At 46.0% G+C, this 21,209-nt stretch overlaps 1 protein-coding gene across 2 annotated transcripts in view; it reads right to left on the bottom strand.

Annotated features, from left to right (window-relative positions):
- Positions 1-7,636: 7,636 nt before the first annotated feature.
- Positions 7,637-21,209, bottom strand: part of pik3cb (phosphatidylinositol-4,5-bisphosphate 3-kinase, catalytic subunit beta) — a 101,312-nt gene continuing 87,739 nt past the window's right edge. For both annotated transcript variants that reach the window (XM_070543768.1, XM_070543769.1), the window contains 6 exons: position 21,209; positions 19,302-19,469; positions 19,096-19,219; positions 18,880-19,025; positions 15,201-15,333; positions 7,637-7,937 (listed from right to left, as the gene is read on the bottom strand). The exon at position 21,209 is cut by the window's right edge and continues 78 nt beyond it. In XM_070543768.1, the coding sequence (XP_070399869.1) occupies positions 7,800-7,937; positions 15,201-15,333; positions 18,880-19,025; positions 19,096-19,219; positions 19,302-19,469; position 21,209 (710 nt within the window). In that variant the 3' untranslated portion in view covers positions 7,637-7,799. The remainder of the gene's footprint in view (positions 7,938-15,200; positions 15,334-18,879; positions 19,026-19,095; positions 19,220-19,301; positions 19,470-21,208) is intronic.

The following is a 21,209-nucleotide window of genomic DNA, read 5'->3' as shown; positions in this document are numbered from 1 at the left end:
GCGTAGGTTCCTCCCCCGGCTTTCTCAGACAAGGACCTATTACCCAATCAGCGAGCTCGGTGCGCAACCTCAATTCGGGCTCCTCCTAACACCTCATTCGATTGGCTGTCGGCTCAGGGTTTCCATGGAGAACGTTACGGAACGGCAAAGGCGAAAGCTCATTGGTCGGGATGGCTGTCCGTCGTTTTATATAAAAAGCCGTCCCTTGCACGTGGAATCTCATGTTGTGCGTATCATGTAGAGCAGGAGCGGGACGGTTACGACCACACGTAGCTGGAGAGTTCAGCACAGCCTATCAAGTGTTGCAATTACATAAATGAGAAAATGCGTGAGGGGAAACAAAAGACGCTACGACACAAAACAATATATTATAGAATATCAACAGAAGGTTACCGCCCACACACAGCTGGGCTGCGTCATCACAACTTAAATGTTTAGATATCTACAAAGAATTAGATACTTGTCATGATTTTTGTTAAAATGCCATCCTATCGAGTACTTATCTAACGTTTTACTTGTTAGTCTGATTATACCTTGTCATGTATACCACCAGTGATCTTCGCTTGTTTTTCTCGTTTAATTTTCTTTCAAAGCTATTTGAGATAAGATCAACTCTTTTTGATATGGCTAACCCAACATTCTGATGTGTAAAACGCATTTATTCCTAGATAAGAGTAAAGCAGCAGATTGGGCTGAAGTCGATGTTTGTTTTTTGAGGACTAATCTGAAGAACTGATGGAGGGCATGATGGATCCCAGTCTGGAGGACTGAAATGTGTTGAATTACACATCTCAACGTGAAATATTCTATTTAAATTATTATTTGTTTTACCTGTGGCCATCTAATATCCCAGAGATCACAAACCTGCTGCTGATATAGCGTAATGGAGTGTGTGTGTGTGATCAGCTGAGGGTTTCCAAATCCTTGTTGAATCTTTGACAAGAAGGATTGAGGTTTGAGGTGGTCTAACAGTAGACATCCATCATCATCATCATCAGGAAGACCTACGGTTGATCCAACTGCCTCCTGATTTTATTTTAGTCAGATAAACTTGGTATGAAGATATTTATTATCCTGAGTGGTTTTATGGGAGATGTGGCAGGGTCACTAGAAATCACAAGATAAATTAAAGATTCTCAATCACATGACTCGCAGGCCCTCATTATCATGTTGCTGAAAACGGCAGCATGTTTAAAACATTTGTGACCTGTAGTTTGTTTGCAATCATCTCACATGTCCTCTGAAACCCAGCCAACACACACACACACACACACACACACACACACACACACACACACACACACACACACACACACACACACACAGTAATAAAGAATCCTTCTCCCAAACTCAGTCATCACATTTTTTTCACTGTGACTGGAGACCACACTCTGCCTTGTTACCTGACAGAGGCACCTTATTCTAGTCAGACTCGTCTCAGCCACTCAGCCTGGCTAAAAGTGGCCCTCTAGCAGTAACAGATGCTGCATGTCTGATCCAGCCGGCATCTTTATAAATAATAATAGGAGCCACAATCTCTCCACTTAAGTTCTCAAGGAGGAGGCTGCTCCACATTCACTGGATTAGCCGCTGACTTTACAGAGTGAAGTAGGAGGGCTTCATGAATCAACCTCTTCACCGTCCCACTTTCGTTTTAAATCTCACACTTGAAGACTAAAGACCTCTTAAGATGATTTATATAAATGGAAACCGTGTTCCCTCGCTCGGACGTGGGTCACAGGGACCCCCCTCTGGAGCCAGGCCTGGAGGTGGGGCATGTTGGCGAGCGCCTGGTGGCCGGGCTTTCACCCATGGAGCCCAGCCGGGCACAGCCCGAAGAGGAATCGTGGGTCTCCCTTCCCATGGGCTCACCACTCGTGGGAGGGGCCAAAGGGGTCAGGTGCAGTGTGTGACGGGTGGTAGTCGAGGGCGGGGACCTAGGCGGTCTGATCCTTGACTACAGAAGCTGGCTGTTGGTTCATGGAATGTCACCTCTCTGGTGGGGAAGGAGCCTGAGTTGGTGTGTGAGGTTGAGAGGTTCCGACTAGATATAGTCGGACTCACCTCAGTGCATGGCTCTGGCTCTGGAACCAGTTTCCTTGAGAGGGGTTGGACTTTCTACCACTCTGGAGTTGCTCCCACTGAGAGGCGCCGAGCAGGGGTGGGCATACTAGTTGCACCCCATCTTGGTGCCTGTACATTGGGGTTTACCCCAGTGAATGAGAGGGTAGCCTCCCTCAGACTGTGGTCTGTGCTTATGCACCAAACTACAGTTCAGACTACCCACCCTTTTTGGAGACCTTGGAGGGGGTGCTGGAGAGCGCTCCTTCCGGTGACTCCGTCGTTCTGTTGGGGGACTTTAACGCTCACGTGGGCAACGACAGTGAGACCTGGAGAGGTGTGGTTGGGAGGAACGGCCCCCCGATCTGAATTCGAGTGGTGTTTTGTTATTGGACTTCTGTGCCAGTCATGGCTTGTCCATAATGAACACCATGTTCAGACATAAAGGTGTCCATATGTGCTCTTGGCACCAGGATACCTTAGGCCGCATGTCTTGGACACTCGGATGAAGAGAGGGGCGGAGCTGTCAACTGACCACTACCTGGTGATGAGTTGGCTCAGCTGGTGGGGGAGGATGGCGGTCAGACCAGGCAGGCCCAAACGTATCTTGAGGGTCTACTGGGAATGTCCGGCAGAGCCACCTGTCAGAGTGAGCTTCAATTCCCACCTCAGACAGAACTTCCAAAATGTTCCGGGGGAGGCGGGGGACATTGAGTCTGAATGGACCCTGTTCCGTGCCTCTATTGTTGAGGTGGCTGACCGGAGCTGTGGTCGCAGGATCATCGGTGCCTGTCGTGGTGGCAACCCCCGAACCCGCTGGTCGACACCGGCGGTTAGGGATGCTGTCAAGCTGAAGAAAGAGTCCTATCAGGTCTTTTTGGCCTGTGGGACTCCAGAGGCAGCTGACGGGTACCGGCAGTCCAAGCGGAACGCGGCTCGGGTGGTCGCCAAAGCAAAAACTCGGGCATGGGAGAAGTTCGGTGAGACCATGGAGCAAGACTTCCGTACGGCTTCGAGGAGATTCTGGTCCACCATCTGGCGCCGGGGTGTGTGTGTGTGTGTGTGTGTGTGTGTGTGTGATACCAACACCATCTATAATGGAGACATTGTGCTGCTGACCTCTACTCAGGACGTTGTGGATCGGTGGGCAGAATACTTCGAATACCTCCTCAATCCCACCGACACGTCTTCCAGTGAGGAAGCAGAGTCTGGGGACTTTGGGTTGGCCTCTCAAATCTCTGGTGCTGAGGTCACTGAGGTGGTTAAAAAGCTCCTCTGTGGCAAGGCTCCGGGGGTGGATGAGATCCGCCTGGAGTTCCTTAAGGCTCTGGATGTTGTGGGGCTGTGTTGGCTGACACGGCTCTGCAATATCGCGTGGACATCGGGGGCAGTCCCACTGGACTGGCGGACCAGGGTGGTGGTCCCCTTATTTAAAAAGAGGGACTGCAGGGTGTGTTCCAACTACAGGGGGATCACACACTTGAGCCTTCCTGGTAAGGTCTATTCAGGGGTTCTGGAGAGGAGGGTCTGTCGGATTGTTAACCCTCAGATTCAGGAGGAACAATGTGGTTTTTGTCCTGGCCGTGGAACACTGGACCAGCTCTCTACCCTTACGGGGATCCTGGAGGGTGCGTGGGACTTTGCTCAACCAGTCTACATGTGTTTTGTGGATTTGGAGAAGGCCTTTGACTGCGTCACTCGGGGGGCCCTGTGGGGGGTACTCCAGGAGTATGGGGTACCAGGCCCTCTGATACGGGCTGTTAGGTGCCTGTATGACCGGAGTCAGAGCTTGGTCCGCATTGCTGGCAGTAAGTCGGGCTCGTTCCCAGTGAGAGTTGGACTCCGCCAAGGCTGCCCTTTGTCACCGATTCTGTTCATAACCTTTGTGAACAGGATTTCTAGGTGCAGCCAAGGTGTGGAGGGCATCCATTTTGGTGGCCTGAGGATCAGGTCTCTGCTTTTTGCTGATGATGTGGTCCTGTTGGCTTCATCAGAATGTGATCTTCAGCTTTCGCTGGAACGGTTCGCAGCCGAGTCTGAAGCAGCCGGGATGAGAATCAGCTCCTTTAAATCTGAGACCATGGTCTTGATTTGGAAAAGGGTAGAATGCCTTCTCCTGGTCAGAGATGAGGTCCTGCCCCAAGTGGAGGAGTTTATCTCGGGGTCTTGTTCACGAGTGAGGAAAAACTGGAGCGTGAGATCGATAGGCCGATTGGTGCTGCATCTGCAGTGATGCGGGCGTTGTACCGGTCTGTTGTGGTGAAGAGAGCTGAGCCAGAAGGCGAAGCTCTCGATTTACCGGTCGATCTACGTTCCTACCCTCACCTATGGTCACAAGCTTTGGGTAGTGACCGAAAGAACAAGATTGCGGATACAAGCGGCCGAAATGAGTTTTCTCCGAAGAATGGCGGGGCTCTCCCTTAGAGATAGGGTGAGAAGCTCGGTCATTCGGGAGGGGCTCGGAGTAGAACCGCTGCTCCTCCACATCGAGAGGAGCCAGTTGAGGTGGCTCGGGCATCTGGTCAGCATGCCTCCTGGAAGCCTCCCTGGTGAGGTTTTCCAGGCATATCCAACTGGGAGGAGGCCTAAAGGTAGACCCAGGACACGGTGGAGGGACTATGTCTCTCACCTGGCCAGGTAACGCCTTGGGATTTCCCCGGAGGAGCTGGCCCAAGTGGCTGGGGAGAGGGACGTTTGGGCCTTTCGACTTAGGCTGCTGCCTCCACGACCCGACTCCGGATAAGCGAATGAAAATGGAATGATGGATGGATCTCACACTTGAAGTCCTTGCATCAGCATCAGACCGGATGATTTTGCTGGTGGAGTGAATCATGGTGTGGGCGGACGTTTTCATTTATTTGCTACAGCCTGAGACCTTTGAGAGGTGGTCATGATTACATAAGTCATGTTCCATATCTAAAACCGTTAACATGATATGAACTCAGCTTAATTAGAAGGACTTTATTACATCTTTAATATGCGACTCGTGTCACAAGTTTGGGCCTTTAGCTCTGAGGCAGGAGCTTCTGCACTAACAGGGGCCGGGTCAGATCCAGCCTCTGTCCAAGTGCAACATGGGAAATGTGGTTTCTGCATATGCATGTGTTACTGCAGAAACCCTTTAAAAAGCTTTGGGTCAAATATAAAAATCTTGCTTCATAATTTTTTTTGCTGTGCATTTTTTTTGTTTGAGTGCCAAAATGACAACGTCTGCACACCAGTTACAAACACACAACTTGTTAGAAAGGGAGAACTTACTTGGATCTTTGTGTGTTTGAGTTAACGCTGACCTGACCTGCAAAAGAAGTCCCACATGGCTCCAACAACTCCGATACTGACTCAGATGGAGCATGAAGTCTGGAACATCCGGTGGACTTGAAACAACCTGCAGATCATTTCTGACTGATATCTATGTTTTCTGGTAGTAAATGGGATTTCTGTCTCCATGTCCATCCTTGATGTGATAAAAACTTCTAGTGTTCAGATCTGATGGCTCAGCTAGCAGTGACTGAAAAGTGAGGGTTAAGATGCTCGCTGAAATCACACGATGTTGTCATTTCCCAGTGAGTCGTGGAGGATGGCTGCTTATACTGAGCCAGGATCTTCTGGAGGTTTCTACCTGTTAAAAGGGAGTTTTCCACTCTACTGTCGCTGCATGCTTGCTTAGTATGAGGATTGCTGTAAAGACTCTGACACTAGTCAGTGACTCGAAGCAAATTGCTGGGTTAACTTTTTACTGATTGGCTTAATGAACTGACCTGTATTGGAATGTTTACTGTGTGAAGGTCCTGGAGACGACTCTGGTCCTGATTTGGCGCTTTATAAACAAACTTGAATTGGACTTCCTGAAGGGAAAAGGCTTTTTTGTTCAGACCGGAGGGAGAAAAGTCAGAATGAAGGAGTTTACTGACACTGTTCAGACAAGAGATGCAACCTGCCTCAAAAGGATCTTAGCCTAAACCTGAAAGCTGGTGGAGGTTTTTATTCTGGGGACTTTAACTCTGACCCAACAGCTCCCACAGATCAGATAGATCTGTGTCAGCTGAGCCTTTCCAACTCCTTGTTAAATCCTTGACAAGAAGGATTGAGGTTTGAGGTGGTCTAACAGTGTAGACATCCATCCTCATCATCAGGAAGAGCTACAATTGATCCAACTGCCTCCTGATTTTATTTTAGTCAGATAAACTTGGTATGAAGATATTTCTCATCTGGAATCAATAAAAGAGCAGAAATGAGACCCTGGATGCTGATCCTGAGTGGGTGGGCAGTCACACGACTCGCCTCCAGAGCCAACAATAACAGTCACGACGGGCAGAAATCCAGCGCTGTGGAAAATAACTTTAATAAAAGTCCTATGAAAACAATGTAAGCAGAACAATAAAAGCCTGTACAGGATCCAGTGTGAGACTTCTGAAAACAAAGCCAGCAGACATCACTGTCCTCGCCGTACGCTCTGATATTGCACAGAAACAGAGATGGAGACACTCAGACGGAGCAGAGTGCTGAAACAGGTTCCTGGAACAACATTCCTGCTGAAAAACCCCGCCCCCCCAAGCAGGTCACAAACTCCGCCCCCATACACCTGTATAAAAACAAATGTGCACCATATTTGGACATTCAACTTGGAAACAGAGCAAAACATAAAACAGTAACATCTATTCAGAGTATTTCTCTTGCGTTTTGGTCTGATTGTGTGGCAGTTTAAAACCCTGCAGCCAGAGGGCGTCGGTGTCCCTTTAACACTGAGTCAGAGTACAGCTCATCAACTCAGCGTGAAGTGAAAACATTTAAATTAGGGCTGGGCGATACGGCCTCAAATCTGTTTGCGCTATAATCTGAAGCATGTGTGATTACGATATATACCGTAGTATATTTTTTCCTTTGTTTAAATGTCAAAATGACATGCTTTAAAAATCCTCATATGGAAAATATGTAGCAGCAGAATAAAGACGTGTAGAATGCTCCTCCTCCTCCCGCTACATGCTTGCAGTCACGGCCATTCTGTTGTTCCAATGTCGGTGCGGGTGCACATCTTAGTGTTAGAGCCAAAAACTTATTACCCAATTTTATATCATTTCTACCTTATATCGTTTAAATTGCCCACCCCTAATTTAAATAAAGCAAAGAAACGTCTGAATTCATCTGAGAAGGATTCCAGTGTTCAACGCTCCGTCTGCGGATCAGAGACAGCGGACCGAAAGGCTCAGAGGGTCCGTAATGATCAATTCCCTCACCAGTGTTCCGTGTGGTCTGGCGCATCAGCGTCTCAGGAATATCCCTAAACCAAAACGATAAACCACGAGACAACCTTCCTGCAGTTTTGAGACAGTGGGAGCAAGTTCCTGTGGCGGGGTCAAATGTTTCTGCCTTTTCCTCGGTGATCACCTGACCCATCTCAGGGATGTGGTCTTCTCCGTCCTCTCAGCAGATGGGTCCACTCAGCACATCTAATGGGGGTTCTGCTCCCTTCCTCTGGCCGACTGCTCCATCAGCTGCTGTGCAAAACGAGCAAACCATCAACTCCATGGAAATGTGTCTGAGTGAGGTCCATGTGGCACCGGGCCAGGGTGGTGCTGTAAGCAGCTGAACGCTGTCACAGCGACGCCACTCGGCACAGCAGGAGGGAATCTGCAAGCATGTCTGGTTTTAGCTGGACTCCCTTCTTTGGGCTGGGGTCTCCTCGGAACGTGGGCCCCTCCCTCATGGTGACTCCAGGTCTCTGAGGACTCACGGCAGCTCTAGGAGCGGTTGTCTTTGGCCACATTGTGAGCCATCCAGTTCACCTTGGTCGTCCAGCTCTCTCTTAGGGCTTCGTCAAATTTCTGGCGGAACTGCTTCAGGGCCTCGTCATCATTCTTCCCCAGAGCCAGAGAGTCCTGAAAGAGGCAGGAGGGGTCAGTGCTGAGGGCCTGAGGATTAAACAATAACACTTAAACATCAACACACTTCTTCCCACAAACATGAAAACTCTTAGATTCTGAAATAAAACACACCAGTGAGCAAAAACTCAGCGGGGAACGGCGGCCTAGAAAACAAAATCTGTGTCAAATGTAGTTTATGTATGAATAGTGATAATAGAACACATGGTGCTGGAATAATAAACAAACTGACAAAAGTCCTAGTAATCCCTAAACAAGTGAATATTTAAAGAGCAAGTCACCCCCAAATCACTTTTTTTTTTGCTGACAAACTATATAAAGGAGTGTCTAATCATGCTGCAGACATGTGTAGTCAATAATTTGGCAGTTCAGTGCATCTTGGTTAAAATTCAAATATTCTACCTAAAACTGTCAGTGTTGCGCCGTCGTCAGGGAAAAATTCTGCACTGTATTTAAATTTAAATCTGCCACCGCTATTGGCTAAGAGGTATGCTATGATGTCATCTGGTACATTATGATGTCATAATGCCACTGTGAGCCTCTGTGTGTGTGTACTTGTTAGTGGCTCCGCCCTCTCGGTCTGCCAAGCAACAGCATTTGTTGCATTTTTCAAACATGAAGTGGGAGTGAAGTAAGTTTCTTGTAAGGGGTGACTTGCTCTTTAAAGAAGACAAGGTAGTTAGGCTTGTTTTTAGCACCCCCTAGTGTGTGTTTGTAAAACCGAAAGCTAAACCTATCTCCTCTGTCATCTTTTTAACACCTTAATCTAACAGCTGAAATGTCTCACAGCCTTCATTAATGTCTACAGGAGCAATTCATCACCTAATTAAACAAATCAGTTGTTTACATGATGTAAAACATGCAGGAATAGTGCTGGAACCAGTGCCAGGTGTGTCAGCTCCACTTTTTCTAAGTTCTAACAGAGCGGCCCGGCACTCGGAAGTTGCAAGTGGATTATTCTGACCACAGGTGCGATAGGGGCTGGGTGCTCTTTCATTAACCTTGAACTCTGCAGTCAGATACATGAGGGTTGCCTATGTCTCCAACCTGGTGTCCCAGAGCAAAGAGAACCCCAAGGTGCTGTTTAACACCATCAGCAGCATCGTCTCTCCTGCCTCTCCTACAGCCTCCATCCACTCTGTTGCAGACTGTGAAGTCTTTCTGTCTTTCTTTGTGGACAAAGTCAATAAGGTTAGATCTAGCATCTCTCCTTCAGCCTTATCGCCGCCTCTCCCGACTCCAACCAGGCCCATCATCCTAGATAGCTTTGCTCCTGTTTCTTTACCTGAGTTAACCAAACTAGTTAACTCTATGAAGACCTCTGCATGCCCCCTCCACTTCTTACCCTCATCTTTGTTTAAAAGTGCTTTTCAGTCCATCGGTCCCAGTGTGCTCTCTATAATTAATGCTTCTCTGGTTTCTGGTCAGGTCCCTGCTTACTTTAAGAACGCTGTAATCCACCCGCTTCTTAAAAAACCGAGTCTCGACCCCTCTCTCCATAGCAGCTTCAGACCCATCTCTAAACTTCCGTTCATCTCCAAGATCTTGGAAAAGGTTGTGGCTAAACAACTAACAGCTGCTCTTGATGAACATAACATCTATGATAGCTTCCAGTCAGGTTTTCCTAGAGCTCATTCTACTGAAACAGCTCTTCTTAGGGTCTCTAATGACCTTCTGACTCACAGTGATGCAGGGGACTGTTCTGTTCTGGTCCTGCTGGACCTGACTGCAGCCTTTGACACTGTTGACCATCACCTGCTACTGGAGAGGCTGAGAGACTGGGTTGGCCTATCAGGATCTGCTCTGGAGTGGTTCTCCTCTTATCTCTCTGAGCACTCCTTTTCTGTGGCCGTCTTACCATCACCCATGGTGTCCCACAAGGTTCTGTGCTGGGGCCTCTACTCTTCCTCCTCTATCTGCTTCCTCTTCAGCACATCCTGAGCTCCTTCAAAGGAATCTCCTACCATCTTTATGCAGATGGCATCCAACTGTACATCTCCTTTAAGCCCCATGAGATGTCTAAGCTGCAGCTGTTACACACCTGCTTAGACTCTATCAAAACCTGGATGGTGGGAGCTTTCTTCAGCTGAATGAAGATAAGACTGAGATCCTCATCTGTGCCCCAGAGAAGCTGGTTCCCAAAGTCAGAGACACTCTTGGTCAGCTTGCTTCTCACACCAAACCTTCTGTCAGGAATCTTGGTTTGACCTTTGACCCAGCTCTCACCCTGGATTCTCATGTCAGTTCTTAGTCCCTACACCCCCAGCAGGTCTCTGAGGTCCAGTGATCAGAGCCTACTGGTTGTGCAGCACCAGGCTAAAGACCAAAGGTGACAGATCATCTGCTGCTGTGGCCCCCAGACTCTGGACCTCTCTCCCCCTGAGCCTGAGATCAGTGGACTCAGTGGTCTCCTTTAAAAAGCAGCTGAAGACTCACCTGTTCAGGTTTCGGTGTGACCTTCATCACCTTCTCCTTTTGCTGCTCTCTCTACCTATTCTGCTTTCCACTGATTTTTCTCTTTCTTATTCATTTTCTCTCTCCCTTTTCATTATATTTTGTAATCACTATTTTATATTTTTTTGTGGCTGCGCAGTGGTGCAGTGGTTAGAGCTGTTGCCTTGCAGCGAGAAGGTCCCGGGTTCGCTTCCCGGCCTGGGATCTTTCTGCATGGAGTTAGCATGTTCTCCCTGTGCATGCGTGGGTTCTCTCCGGGTGCTCCGGCTTCCTCCCACAGTCCAAAAACATGACTGTTAGGTTAATTGGTCTGTCTATACCACCTTAGGTGCGCGTGTGTGTGTGTGATTATTTGTCCTGTGTGTCTGTGTGTTGCCCTGCGATGGACTGGCTCTCTGTCTGGGGTGTACCCCGCCTGATTGCCCGTTGACCGCTGGAGATAGCCCCCCGTGACCCTACGTGGTCGAAGCGGGTTCAGAAAATGGATGGATGGATATTTTTTGTCACATATTTTAATAATTTTTATAAATCTTTATTTTATTTTAATTGTATGTTTTTGTGAAGCGCCTCATAATTTCTATCTTGAGAGGCGCTACATAAAAGATTGTTTTCTTTCTTCAACCCTGTAAAAGGTCATTTTAGCACATACTGGCTCGAGACAATGATTAAATCCCTTTAAACTAACAACTTATTCATGTGAAAAGTGTTTGCTGCTTTGGTCAAATTTCCCCCATAAAGCTAAACGCTAAAACTCACACAAGCTGTTAGTGTTACGCCTACCAATACTCCACATTTAACTTAAACATCTGTTAAATTTACAGACTTATCACCATTTTTGTGCTTCAGCAGCCATCTTGAACTGGCTAAAATCCAAAAACAAATCAGGTGTAGTAATTATAAGTCGGTGCAGCCGCAGTTGCAGGCTGACAGTGGACTCCCGGCAGCATCGTGAGAAAACTCTGCCTCTCTGACCACGGCACAAAAGAAGATGGTAGCAAGGGCCAGTGTCTGGTACTGAAATAAGACTTTTTACAGGCTGCAGTTTTACTTGTGAAAGTCGTTATAAAACTTCATACATTTATTTCAAATTTACAAGGAGAAAATCAGTAATAACATTTGTATTTTTTAACTGGCAGGTCACTTTATAAAACATAATTAAAGGTATTGGCCAGAGTAGAAATGCAGGATAACTACACTTTACCATCTATAGAAACATGTAAAGGGTTCAGTATTTTATTTTGTTAAGGACTTTTTTCATAAATCATTACAGAAAATCCAAATCCTCTCCTCCAGACGGTGAAGAACTGTGATCCGCATGCGTCACTCCAGCACGTAAAACAAGGTAGCTGCTGTTGCCGGTATCGTGAATAACTGTATTTTGTTAACTTTCGCGCTCTTAATTATTACAGAAAATTTGCGTTTACAGCTGCAGCAAAAGGTCTGAGCCTTACGTCCATTTTTAAATAACATAGATCTGATCTAAAACAATAACATATCATATATCTATATAATAATAATAATAACCTACATCTATAAATCCTTCTGGAACCGCACCGCGACTTCTGGACTCCAGAGTCCCGTTAGCAAGACTGCAGCAACACTGCTAACAGTGTTAGCTCCGGTAAGAAAAAAACAAGTCATTTGGGAAAGCTACAACACACACACACACACACACACACACACACACACACACACACACACACACACACACACACACACACACACACACACACACACAGATATAATCTAAAAGATGATCCCCATATTGCAACAACAGATCCTCCATGGACCGGTAAAACCATCCTGGACTGAAAACGAGTCAAACCAAAGAATTAGTTTGGCGTCAGAAGATTTATTCTGGTAAGCTATGGGTTAAATATTTTCCAGCGTTACCTACACACAGAGCCGGATTAACGCAAAGGCAAAGTAGGCACATGCCTAGGGTCTGATTGGCTGGATGGGGCCCAGACAGGGGAACAAAATTAAAAATAAATAAATTAAAAATTAAATGTACAAATGTCCTATGATAGAATTTGTAGATAGGACTCCTATCTACAATTTATTTCAATATTTATTAATTAATTAAAAATAGTGACAATGTTTATCTTAACCATAGACCGTTTCATTGGCTACGTCACATTAAGGCGCCACCCAATTAAGGACGTCAGAGAAGCGGTCAGAGTCAGAGCGGGACACAACAAAGCTAGCAGGTGTTTTTGAGTGGGCTAATTTTCACGATGCTTTCGGGTGCGGCAAAACGTAAAAAAAAAAAAAAAAAGAAGAGGAACTAAAGAAGAGACAGCGGGGGGCTTTACAGAAGTTTCTGTCGGGCTGCTCGGGCAGCCGTCCGACAGCTGTGAACACGCTCGAGTCAGCAGAGCCAGAGGCCGGGCCCAAGTCAGACCCGGAGGAGACACAACCCGAAGATGCGGTGGGATATGCAGCGGAAGACGCTGTAGCGCCAACGCCTTCACAGGACAAACTGGAAGAACAGCAGCCAGACAGAAGTGAGCCCAATATAGTCTTACAGCAGGAGCCTCTAGACCCAGAAAGGGTATTAACAACTAGCTACCCATCTGATCCTGCAGTGGTACCAAACTGATGACAGGATGCGTGAGTAATTTGCACTAAACCATCCCTCTCAAAATACTGGATATTCTTTGGCATCACAGAGGAAATCTGGAGACATAAACCGATACTTAACCACGGAACATTTCTTTAGACGTGTTTCTGCTGTGACTGAGGCCTGTGATGCTGGAAGGCTGAAGATTGTCCCGGAGCGGAGCATGCTAAACGGTTTCCTTGGCAAGTGTTGCTGGTTATATTAATTATTTGTCAAATAATTTTATTAATGTTCAAATAGCAAAACAATAAGTTCACACTCAGAAAATTGACAGAATTTCTGATTCAGCAGAGGCAAAAACAGCCTGAATGAGCATAAAGCAAGATCAAAACTTAAGATAACGTTTTCATTTTATTAAAATACTTTCTTTTAAGATTATAGATTGTATTAAATTTATACTGTAATAATTTAAGCTGTGTGGTTATGGTTTGTTTTTGCGCCTTTATAACATGCTTCACTCCATTCAAATTAATCTATTTATTCTTGAATGTCTTTCCACCATCATGTGATTAATTTGTCAACATTTATAAATGTTGTAAGCTATTGCATTTTGCAGAAAATATTTGTAATTAAATGTAGTGATTAAATATAAACAGAGCAAATAAGAGACACATATTTGCTCTGTTTACATAGTGTAATGACACCTAGTGGTTATTTACTGGTACCGCCTTGGCAATGGCACTCCCAATCGATAAGATGAGGATAATTTATTAGCATTTAATACAGCTGTGTAATGACGTATAAATTATTAATATCAAAAAATTGTCTGATAGAATGTTTTACATACAACACATGACTTATTTTGGCGCACAAACAACCAATTTGTAACCAAAGACTAGGCTATGTAAAATGTGAATGAACTTCTACAGTGGGGCAAAAAAGTGTTTAGTCAGCCACCGATTGTGCAAGTTCTCCCACTTAAAATGATGACAGAGGTCATTAATTTACATCATAGGTACACTTCAACTGTGAGAGACAGAATGTGAAAATAATCCATGAATTCACATGGCAGGATTTTTAAAGAGTTTATTTGTAAATCAGGGTGGAAAATAAGTATTTGGTCACTTCAAACAAGGAAAATCTCTGGCTCTCACAGACGTGTAACGTCTTCTTTAAGAAGCTTTTCTGCCCTCCACTCGTTACCTGTATTAATGGCACCTGTGTTATTTATCTGTAGATTACTGAATTATATTGTGACAGACCAGATGCAGCTAAGACCAGCTGAGAACTCATCAGCTTAGAGGTGAAAGCGCTGCGAGCGCAGAAATGAAAGTTTTAACAAATGAAAACAAACTGTCGGGGTCGGAGTTCGGTTGAACTTCTCCGGTTATCCAATATCCGTTCTTGTCGCCGTATCCCAGAGAAAAAACAAATGTGACCGACTAGCAGCTTCAGAAGCTACATCTGACTGATGACACGTTGTTCTCCGCTATGACGCCAGCGCAGAAACACCGGAGTCGTGGCTGTTTACTATAGCTCAGTGGGACGCATTAGGCGGCCCACGGGCCGGACCTGGCCCTTCTTTGCATTTGCGCAGGAGGGGTAGGAACGGCGCAGGTGTCTTGGTGTTTGAGAACATTTGATTTGTTTGTGTGGTGCCCCCACCCCACCCCGGACCGTGAACTTCAAGGTGGTTTTGTTAAGTGGCGCTCGGACGATTGCGTTCGAGTTCCCCTCTGTAGCCGATTCTGCAGAGCTCCTTGTGAAACGTCACCAGCTGCCCAGGGCTTAGACCGGTCCCAAACATCAGATTTAGTTAAAAATCCAAAAACCTTTTTAATCTGAGGTTTTAATACTTTTTTGCACGTGCCATAGAAAGGACTTTAGCCTCTGGCCATTATCTGTAACATTATTATTATTATTATGAGTACACTTTATTTTAACAATTGACTGAATGAAAAGGACATTTTTACTGCTTGTTTCTTCTTATGTGGGCTAGTTCAGTTGTTGTTTTAGAAACGCAGGGATTATTCTTTATTAGTCCTGCACAGTAATGATTCATGGTAACGTCATTGCGACTGCTTTATTCTGAGAAAATCAAGCGTAACCAGCCCAGCGCACGGAAGTCCACTCTCACACTTTGTGCTGTGCTAACGTGTTTTTCTACAGAGCTGTAACAAACTCCCGCAGCATTAAAACCATCTGAATGGGTTCCTGCTCCGGTCCTGAGGACCTCTACACACCTTCAGGTACTGGATGTCTTTGACGGAGGTGAGCTCTGGTAGTCCTGCAGTTAGCATGAGGGCGAACAGCGTGATGAAGAGGTTGCCGTTCCTCCTCAGGATCAGGTACGCCTCCTCACAGTACTTACGGAAGCTACAAGAAGCACAGACAAGGAAAAGCTGTTTATTGAGTAAAAACAAGTAGACAGTTGGACTTTGTAGCAGCAGCAGAAAGAAGAACCACACTACAGTTCATATTCTCTAAACAGTAAACACAAATCCACAACGCCTCATCCAATTTTCAAGTCAAAATAAAGCTCTACCCTCAAAACCGCTCACTCTCTCTGAAAACTGATACTTTACCCACACATCACACACAAATATCCTCCTGAATGCCCGATCCACCCCTGGCATGCCTCTACTCAGATGTCTAGGCAGGCTTCTTCCATGGCTGGAGGAGGTAAACACGGGCATGAGGTTCTCTGTCGTACATTTTCCACCGCCATGCCAAAAAAACCCTTCTACTGGGTTTAGAAAGGGAGAGCATGCAGGCAGAAAGGTGTTAGAGGACCTTGGGTTATTGGTAAACCGGTCTTGAACCAGAGTGAAGCGACTCGTTGCTCCGCCTCCCTCATACTCATACCATAGACAAGAACATGGTCAACTAGAGTGGCTCCTTGCCCTGGCTCCTCCCCTTCCATGTTGCTGTCATCCTCAACCTCCTCCACCCTGGTCTCCTAGACCTCCTCCTGCTCCTCCTCCTCCTCCACTCTGATGTCCTAGACCTCCTCCTGCTCCTCCTTCAATAATACCTAGCTGCGGACATTGCCCAGGATAAACACGCCCCCGGCCAAAACACGCCCCCCACCCCACACACACACACAAACACCCCCCGCCCCCCTGTTGAGCTACCCCCGAGCTCAACAACGGCGAACAACACAATTGAAAGACAATAAATAAAGAAATAGTATTAATGTAATTAAACAGACAGAACTCCAGGTTTCAATATGAATGTATAGCATCTTTCTGTAAAAAATAAAATAAAATAAAAACCAAACACGGCGCTGTACACTAAAAATGTTAGTTAAGTAAACCGGCGTTATACAAACATGTCGAACACAGATAAAAGATAAAAAGGAAATACAACAAAATTCCCAAAAATAACAGCTAAAAATCAATAAGACACAGGGAGAATAAAAAAATTAGAAAAACATTTAAAAAAGAACCTCAATAGTACGGAAGTTGATGTTGTGGAGTCCATTTTTAAACAATGCAGATGTAAGTGATGGTCATAATTATGTGGTATACGCTAGGTTGAAGTAGTGAGTTTTCAGGCGTGATTTAAAAATGCTAGCTGTTGGTGCTAGCCTCACTAGCAGTGGTAATGCGTTCCACAGTTTCGGTGCACAGACAGAGAAAGCCCTCTCTCCACGGCTTCTTAAACGTGCATTCGGAACAGCTAGGAGGAGCTTAATAATAAAAAAATCGTGAGTTTGCTGCTTATTAGATGAGGAGTCATAAACGGTCAAATAAACAGCCTATTCTCTGCATAGTCTCAGTTTATTTTGGCCAAAAGGCTTGCATGTAGCCCATTAAAAATTATATTAAAAAAAATTGCGTCCATGACGTCTTCCGCCACTGCCAATAATGCTTAATTTTATATAAAAGTGTTTCAGAAAAAAATTACGATTGCGCTATCTATCAAACTATGTCTTAAACGTTCAAATTTCTAGTACAAAATCTTCGCAAGTTGTAAAAATATAAATCTGTCTTTACCTGAACCGTCATTTCCATCTGTTGCAACACGCATGCGAGTTCTCGTCTTCGTACGTGCACGCGTGTTTTGTACATAGGGGCGTGTTTTGCCTGGGCAATGTCCGCAGCTAGACCTTACTCCCTTTGCATCTATTTGGATCCATTGTTTCAAACCTGAATGAGCTGACTTTTGCACTTTTACCCATCCAGAAAGTTTCTGACTGGTGTGAGTTAAATTGTGACAGCTAGTGTTTCCCCTAGGAATTTTTCCAGCTGGGGGGGGCTTGGGGAGAAATTATAACACGTCTCTAAAACCCTTTTCAGATAGACATTCTGGAATATGTGTGGACAATTCAATCCGGTTTTTAACCGGAACTGTGTTTTCAGTAAAGTAAAAATTTCTAGCGCAGAGAGGAGACGACCCATAGAAGCACTGATCTGATCTCATTTCAGAGAAAAATAGAACAGGTCAGATGCACCTAATAAATAAAATTATAACAAAGTCAGGAATCTGTTTCTTTGCTTCACTGTTCTGGTGCTGAAAACATCACTAATGCGGATCACAGGACAGGGTTCCTGTCTGCAACCGACCAATGAAAACACACCTTTGAGACGCCGCAGCAGCAAAACTCCGCCTCTCTGAGCTTTGGTTTCTATTTGTTTAAAATCCAGATTATAACCTACACACCAGTTTTTATTTGTGTTGGTAGCCCAGTTAAACCGGAGTTATACTGAAATAAATAAACCAGCTGTTTTAGACACACGTATGTCACACATCTGCTCTAACTACTACCACTAATGAGTTATTTATCCCGCTACGCTAGTGTTAAAGAGCACTCCTCTTGGTACAAAGCCACAAAAGACCATTTTAGCTGAACACAAGTCATTTTGTGTAGCATTTATTTCTGGTTTTAGGTGCCTACTTCCATCTGACTGCAGCGTTTGTGCTAACAGGTTACAAATTATAAGTTGTTTGATAAGCTATAATCATGTCTTTATTATTAAAATGATGATTAAAGTGATTCTCTCGCATAAAAACAACCATCAGTGACATGTTTCAGACTGAAACCAACTACCGGACCATCTGGTTGTTGGTCTCACCGCGCTGCCACACTTCCCCGGGTCCTCCACTAGTTACACACTCATGTGTTTAGCACCAAAACACCACTGGTGTGAGAGGTTTGGAGCCAGAAAATGGCAACGTTTACTCTGCTAATGTGAGTTTCTGGTTCTGGCAGCGCCTCAGGAATCATGCCCTGGGGGGGAAGTTGCAGATTCACCGCAGCACCACGGCAAAAGGAGCGCCCGACTCCCATTGTCACATCACAGATAGACAGTAGTTCACTCAGGATGTTTTACAACTCCTCCCTTAAAGCAATCCTCATCATTTTTATTATTAAAATACTGAAACACAAAAGAAGTCCACTCACTTCAGGCACACGAATCTCTGCTGCGGCCTGCTGGTGGGAAGCAGTACTGCAACTATAATCTCTCGTAGACCAGCAGAGATTCAGATTAGGATGAACCGGTTCGGGACTGATTGAGCACATTCTGGAGACGTATCGTTTGTTTCTGTGGGCGATCACCAAGCAGGGAAGCATTTAAGCTCCACAGACGGCAGGTTTCCATTTTAACTAAAGTCTGATGTGATCATTTCGCTTTAAACTCAATTTGAAATGTTTTGTCTCAACCGCTCTAGCGGTCTTTGGACCTGCTTTGGTTAGAACTCTGACCTTACATCACAGCTCCTAATGTTTGCTGATCAGCGGCCTCATTTAAAACGCTGCTTATGTGCAAAACGGGCTCCGACAGCGGCGAAAGTCACTTTCTCACAAACTTCAGACCTGGCTTAAGAAGATTTTGGAGATGGGAACCTGGCAGCGCAGCCGTTGAGATGTTCAAACGCAGCATTTGGGACACATTTTCAGAAAAAGAAGAGACAAACCTCCCGAACTTCTCGGTGTTTCCCGTCTTGCCCTCCTGAATGACGTGGATGAAGTCGTGAGTGAGGATAAATGGAACGCGCTCTCGCTTGATGCCGAACTTTGACTTGAAGTTTCCGAGGATGTGACCAAAGTCTATGTGAAACAGCTGCAAGAAAACCAGGAGTGGAGTGAGGAAAAGTGGATCATCAGAGCTGAAGGTCTGAGCGCGGCCCCACCTGTCCCGTGCTGCGGACCATGATGTTGTCGCTGTGGCGGTCGCCGATGCCCAGGACGTAGGTGGCTACACAGTAACCTGCACATGATAGAGTGAACTCCTCAATGGCTCGGTCCAGAGCGTCACTGTGAGCCCGCAGGACAGATAAATGTGTTAACCGTCTTTCTGCTCCAGTGGTTCTGGGTTCTAGGAGGTTCCTGCTCTTACCCAGAGTTCCTCTCTTTGAGCCAGTTCAGCAGCGCGTCCTTGTTGAACGCAGCAGCTGCAGCCACATTGCTGCTGGTCAGCTGGATGTTGGCAATGGTGTCGGCTGAGGACACCACCTCAATCAGTCCTGCCCGGTCCCCTGTTGCTAGGCAACCATATGGAACAATTCTGCAAGAGGAAGAGGGAAAACAGCGAAACATTAGACCACGCCTACTTCAGGAGTAGCGTGAGCTGCTTTCGTCTGGAGCCTCTCTGAGTCAGAGGACTCCAATGTGCTTCACACTACAGTCATTCACACACTCGTGTGTGCTTTTAGAGTTCATGAGCAGAAGTTTAATCCAAACCAACAGGATGTGTCTGCTTCTAAGGCTTTCTACAGGAGCCACTCTAGCGGATGACCTTCACATGCATCCATCAGTTCCAGCAGCGGTCATGTGCAACTCTGAACTGACTCAGGGATGTGCAAACTGGCCACAGATTTACCTGCTCAAGCTAAACAAACACCTGGGGCCTCATTAATCAAGCTAGCTTACACACATGTTGGACATGGAGAGCAGCTGCAGCGCTGCTGCTGAGGAGGATAACATTATGAACTCCTGCAGCATCATCACTCGTACCGCTTCGTGTTCACACAGAACACCCAGAACATTCATCTTAACCCTAGCTAGATCAGCGTTTTATCATCTTTGTTAAACAGCACGACTCTGAGCGCTCATGTCAAAACAAGACCTACAGAAACTCATTCATGCGTTCATCTACAGCAGGCTGGACTATTGCAGTGGTCTCCTAACTGGTCTTCCCAAAAAGCTGTGAAGCACCTGCAGCTTAGGGTTAGGGTCTAGAGTCTTAACAAGAACCAAGAGAACCGAACCCATCACTCCTGCTCTCAGATCTCTACCCTGGGTACCAGTAAACTACACAATCCATTCCAAAGTGCTTCTACTAGTTTATGAACCTCTCAGTGGCACGGGGCCAGAATAAATGTTAGATCTCCTTCAGGTATATGCGCCCCGCAGGGCTCTGAGATCCATGGGAAGCAGCCAGCTGGTAGAACCTCGGGTCAGAACCAAACAGCTGCTGTGCTGCACACAGATGGGATCAGCTTCCTCGTGGCCTCAAATGCGCCCCAACTCTAGAAAGTTTTAAATCAAAATGAAAGACCTTCATGTGTTCATCAGCCCTTGCATGAACGTTTGTGTATCTCTACCCTTTTGACTACGCCTTTAATCTGTTTGGTGAAATCTACATTTCTTCAGGTTCCTGTGTTTGCTGTTCTTGCTTCTGTAAATGCCTCTGAAGCGCTGCTGTGTTTGACGTGTCTACACATAAAGCTGCCCTGCCTACGCCACATCCAGCATTCACCAGGGTCTCTCTGGACCCCCACCATCACTCCTCGCTGTGATGTCTGAATGGGCTCATGGTATACGTGATGAATGAAGAAATGAATGAATGAATGACTCTGCATAGTCGTTTGAGTCTCAGCAGCTCGCCTCTCCACAGGTTCAAAGCAGCATGATGATGTCACCGCTGTGCTGCTGGCTTCCTGTTCACTTCAGGATCCACTTCTAAGTTTCAACCATCCCATGTCAGAGCTTTGAGGTTCACTAATCCCTCTCCGTCGGACGTTCCCAGATCCCGACTGAAAACCGGAGGTGGCAGAGCTGTCTGATCCGGTGCCGTCTTCCCTAAAGTGACTCAGAGCGTTCACAATCGCTGCCGAGGACAGGTGCACTGGTGTTCTACATGACTGTTGTGGGGTTTTCTTGTAGTTGAGATCATTTCTTTTACTGCTGATTGCGTGAATCCTGCTTTCTTCTGGTGCTTTGGGTTCATTTTTAAATGAACTCCGTCTGAGAGCAGGAACAAGCGGGCCTGTTCCCGTGACACCAGCGCACAGATTCACTCACC

This window comes from Nothobranchius furzeri, chromosome 13, assembly GCF_043380555.1.
Source record: "Nothobranchius furzeri strain GRZ-AD chromosome 13, NfurGRZ-RIMD1, whole genome shotgun sequence".
Lineage (NCBI taxonomy): Eukaryota > Metazoa > Chordata > Actinopteri > Cyprinodontiformes > Nothobranchiidae > Nothobranchius > Nothobranchius furzeri.
Note: the sequence above shows the minus strand (reverse complement) of the source record. Positions and strands in the feature narration are given on the sequence as shown.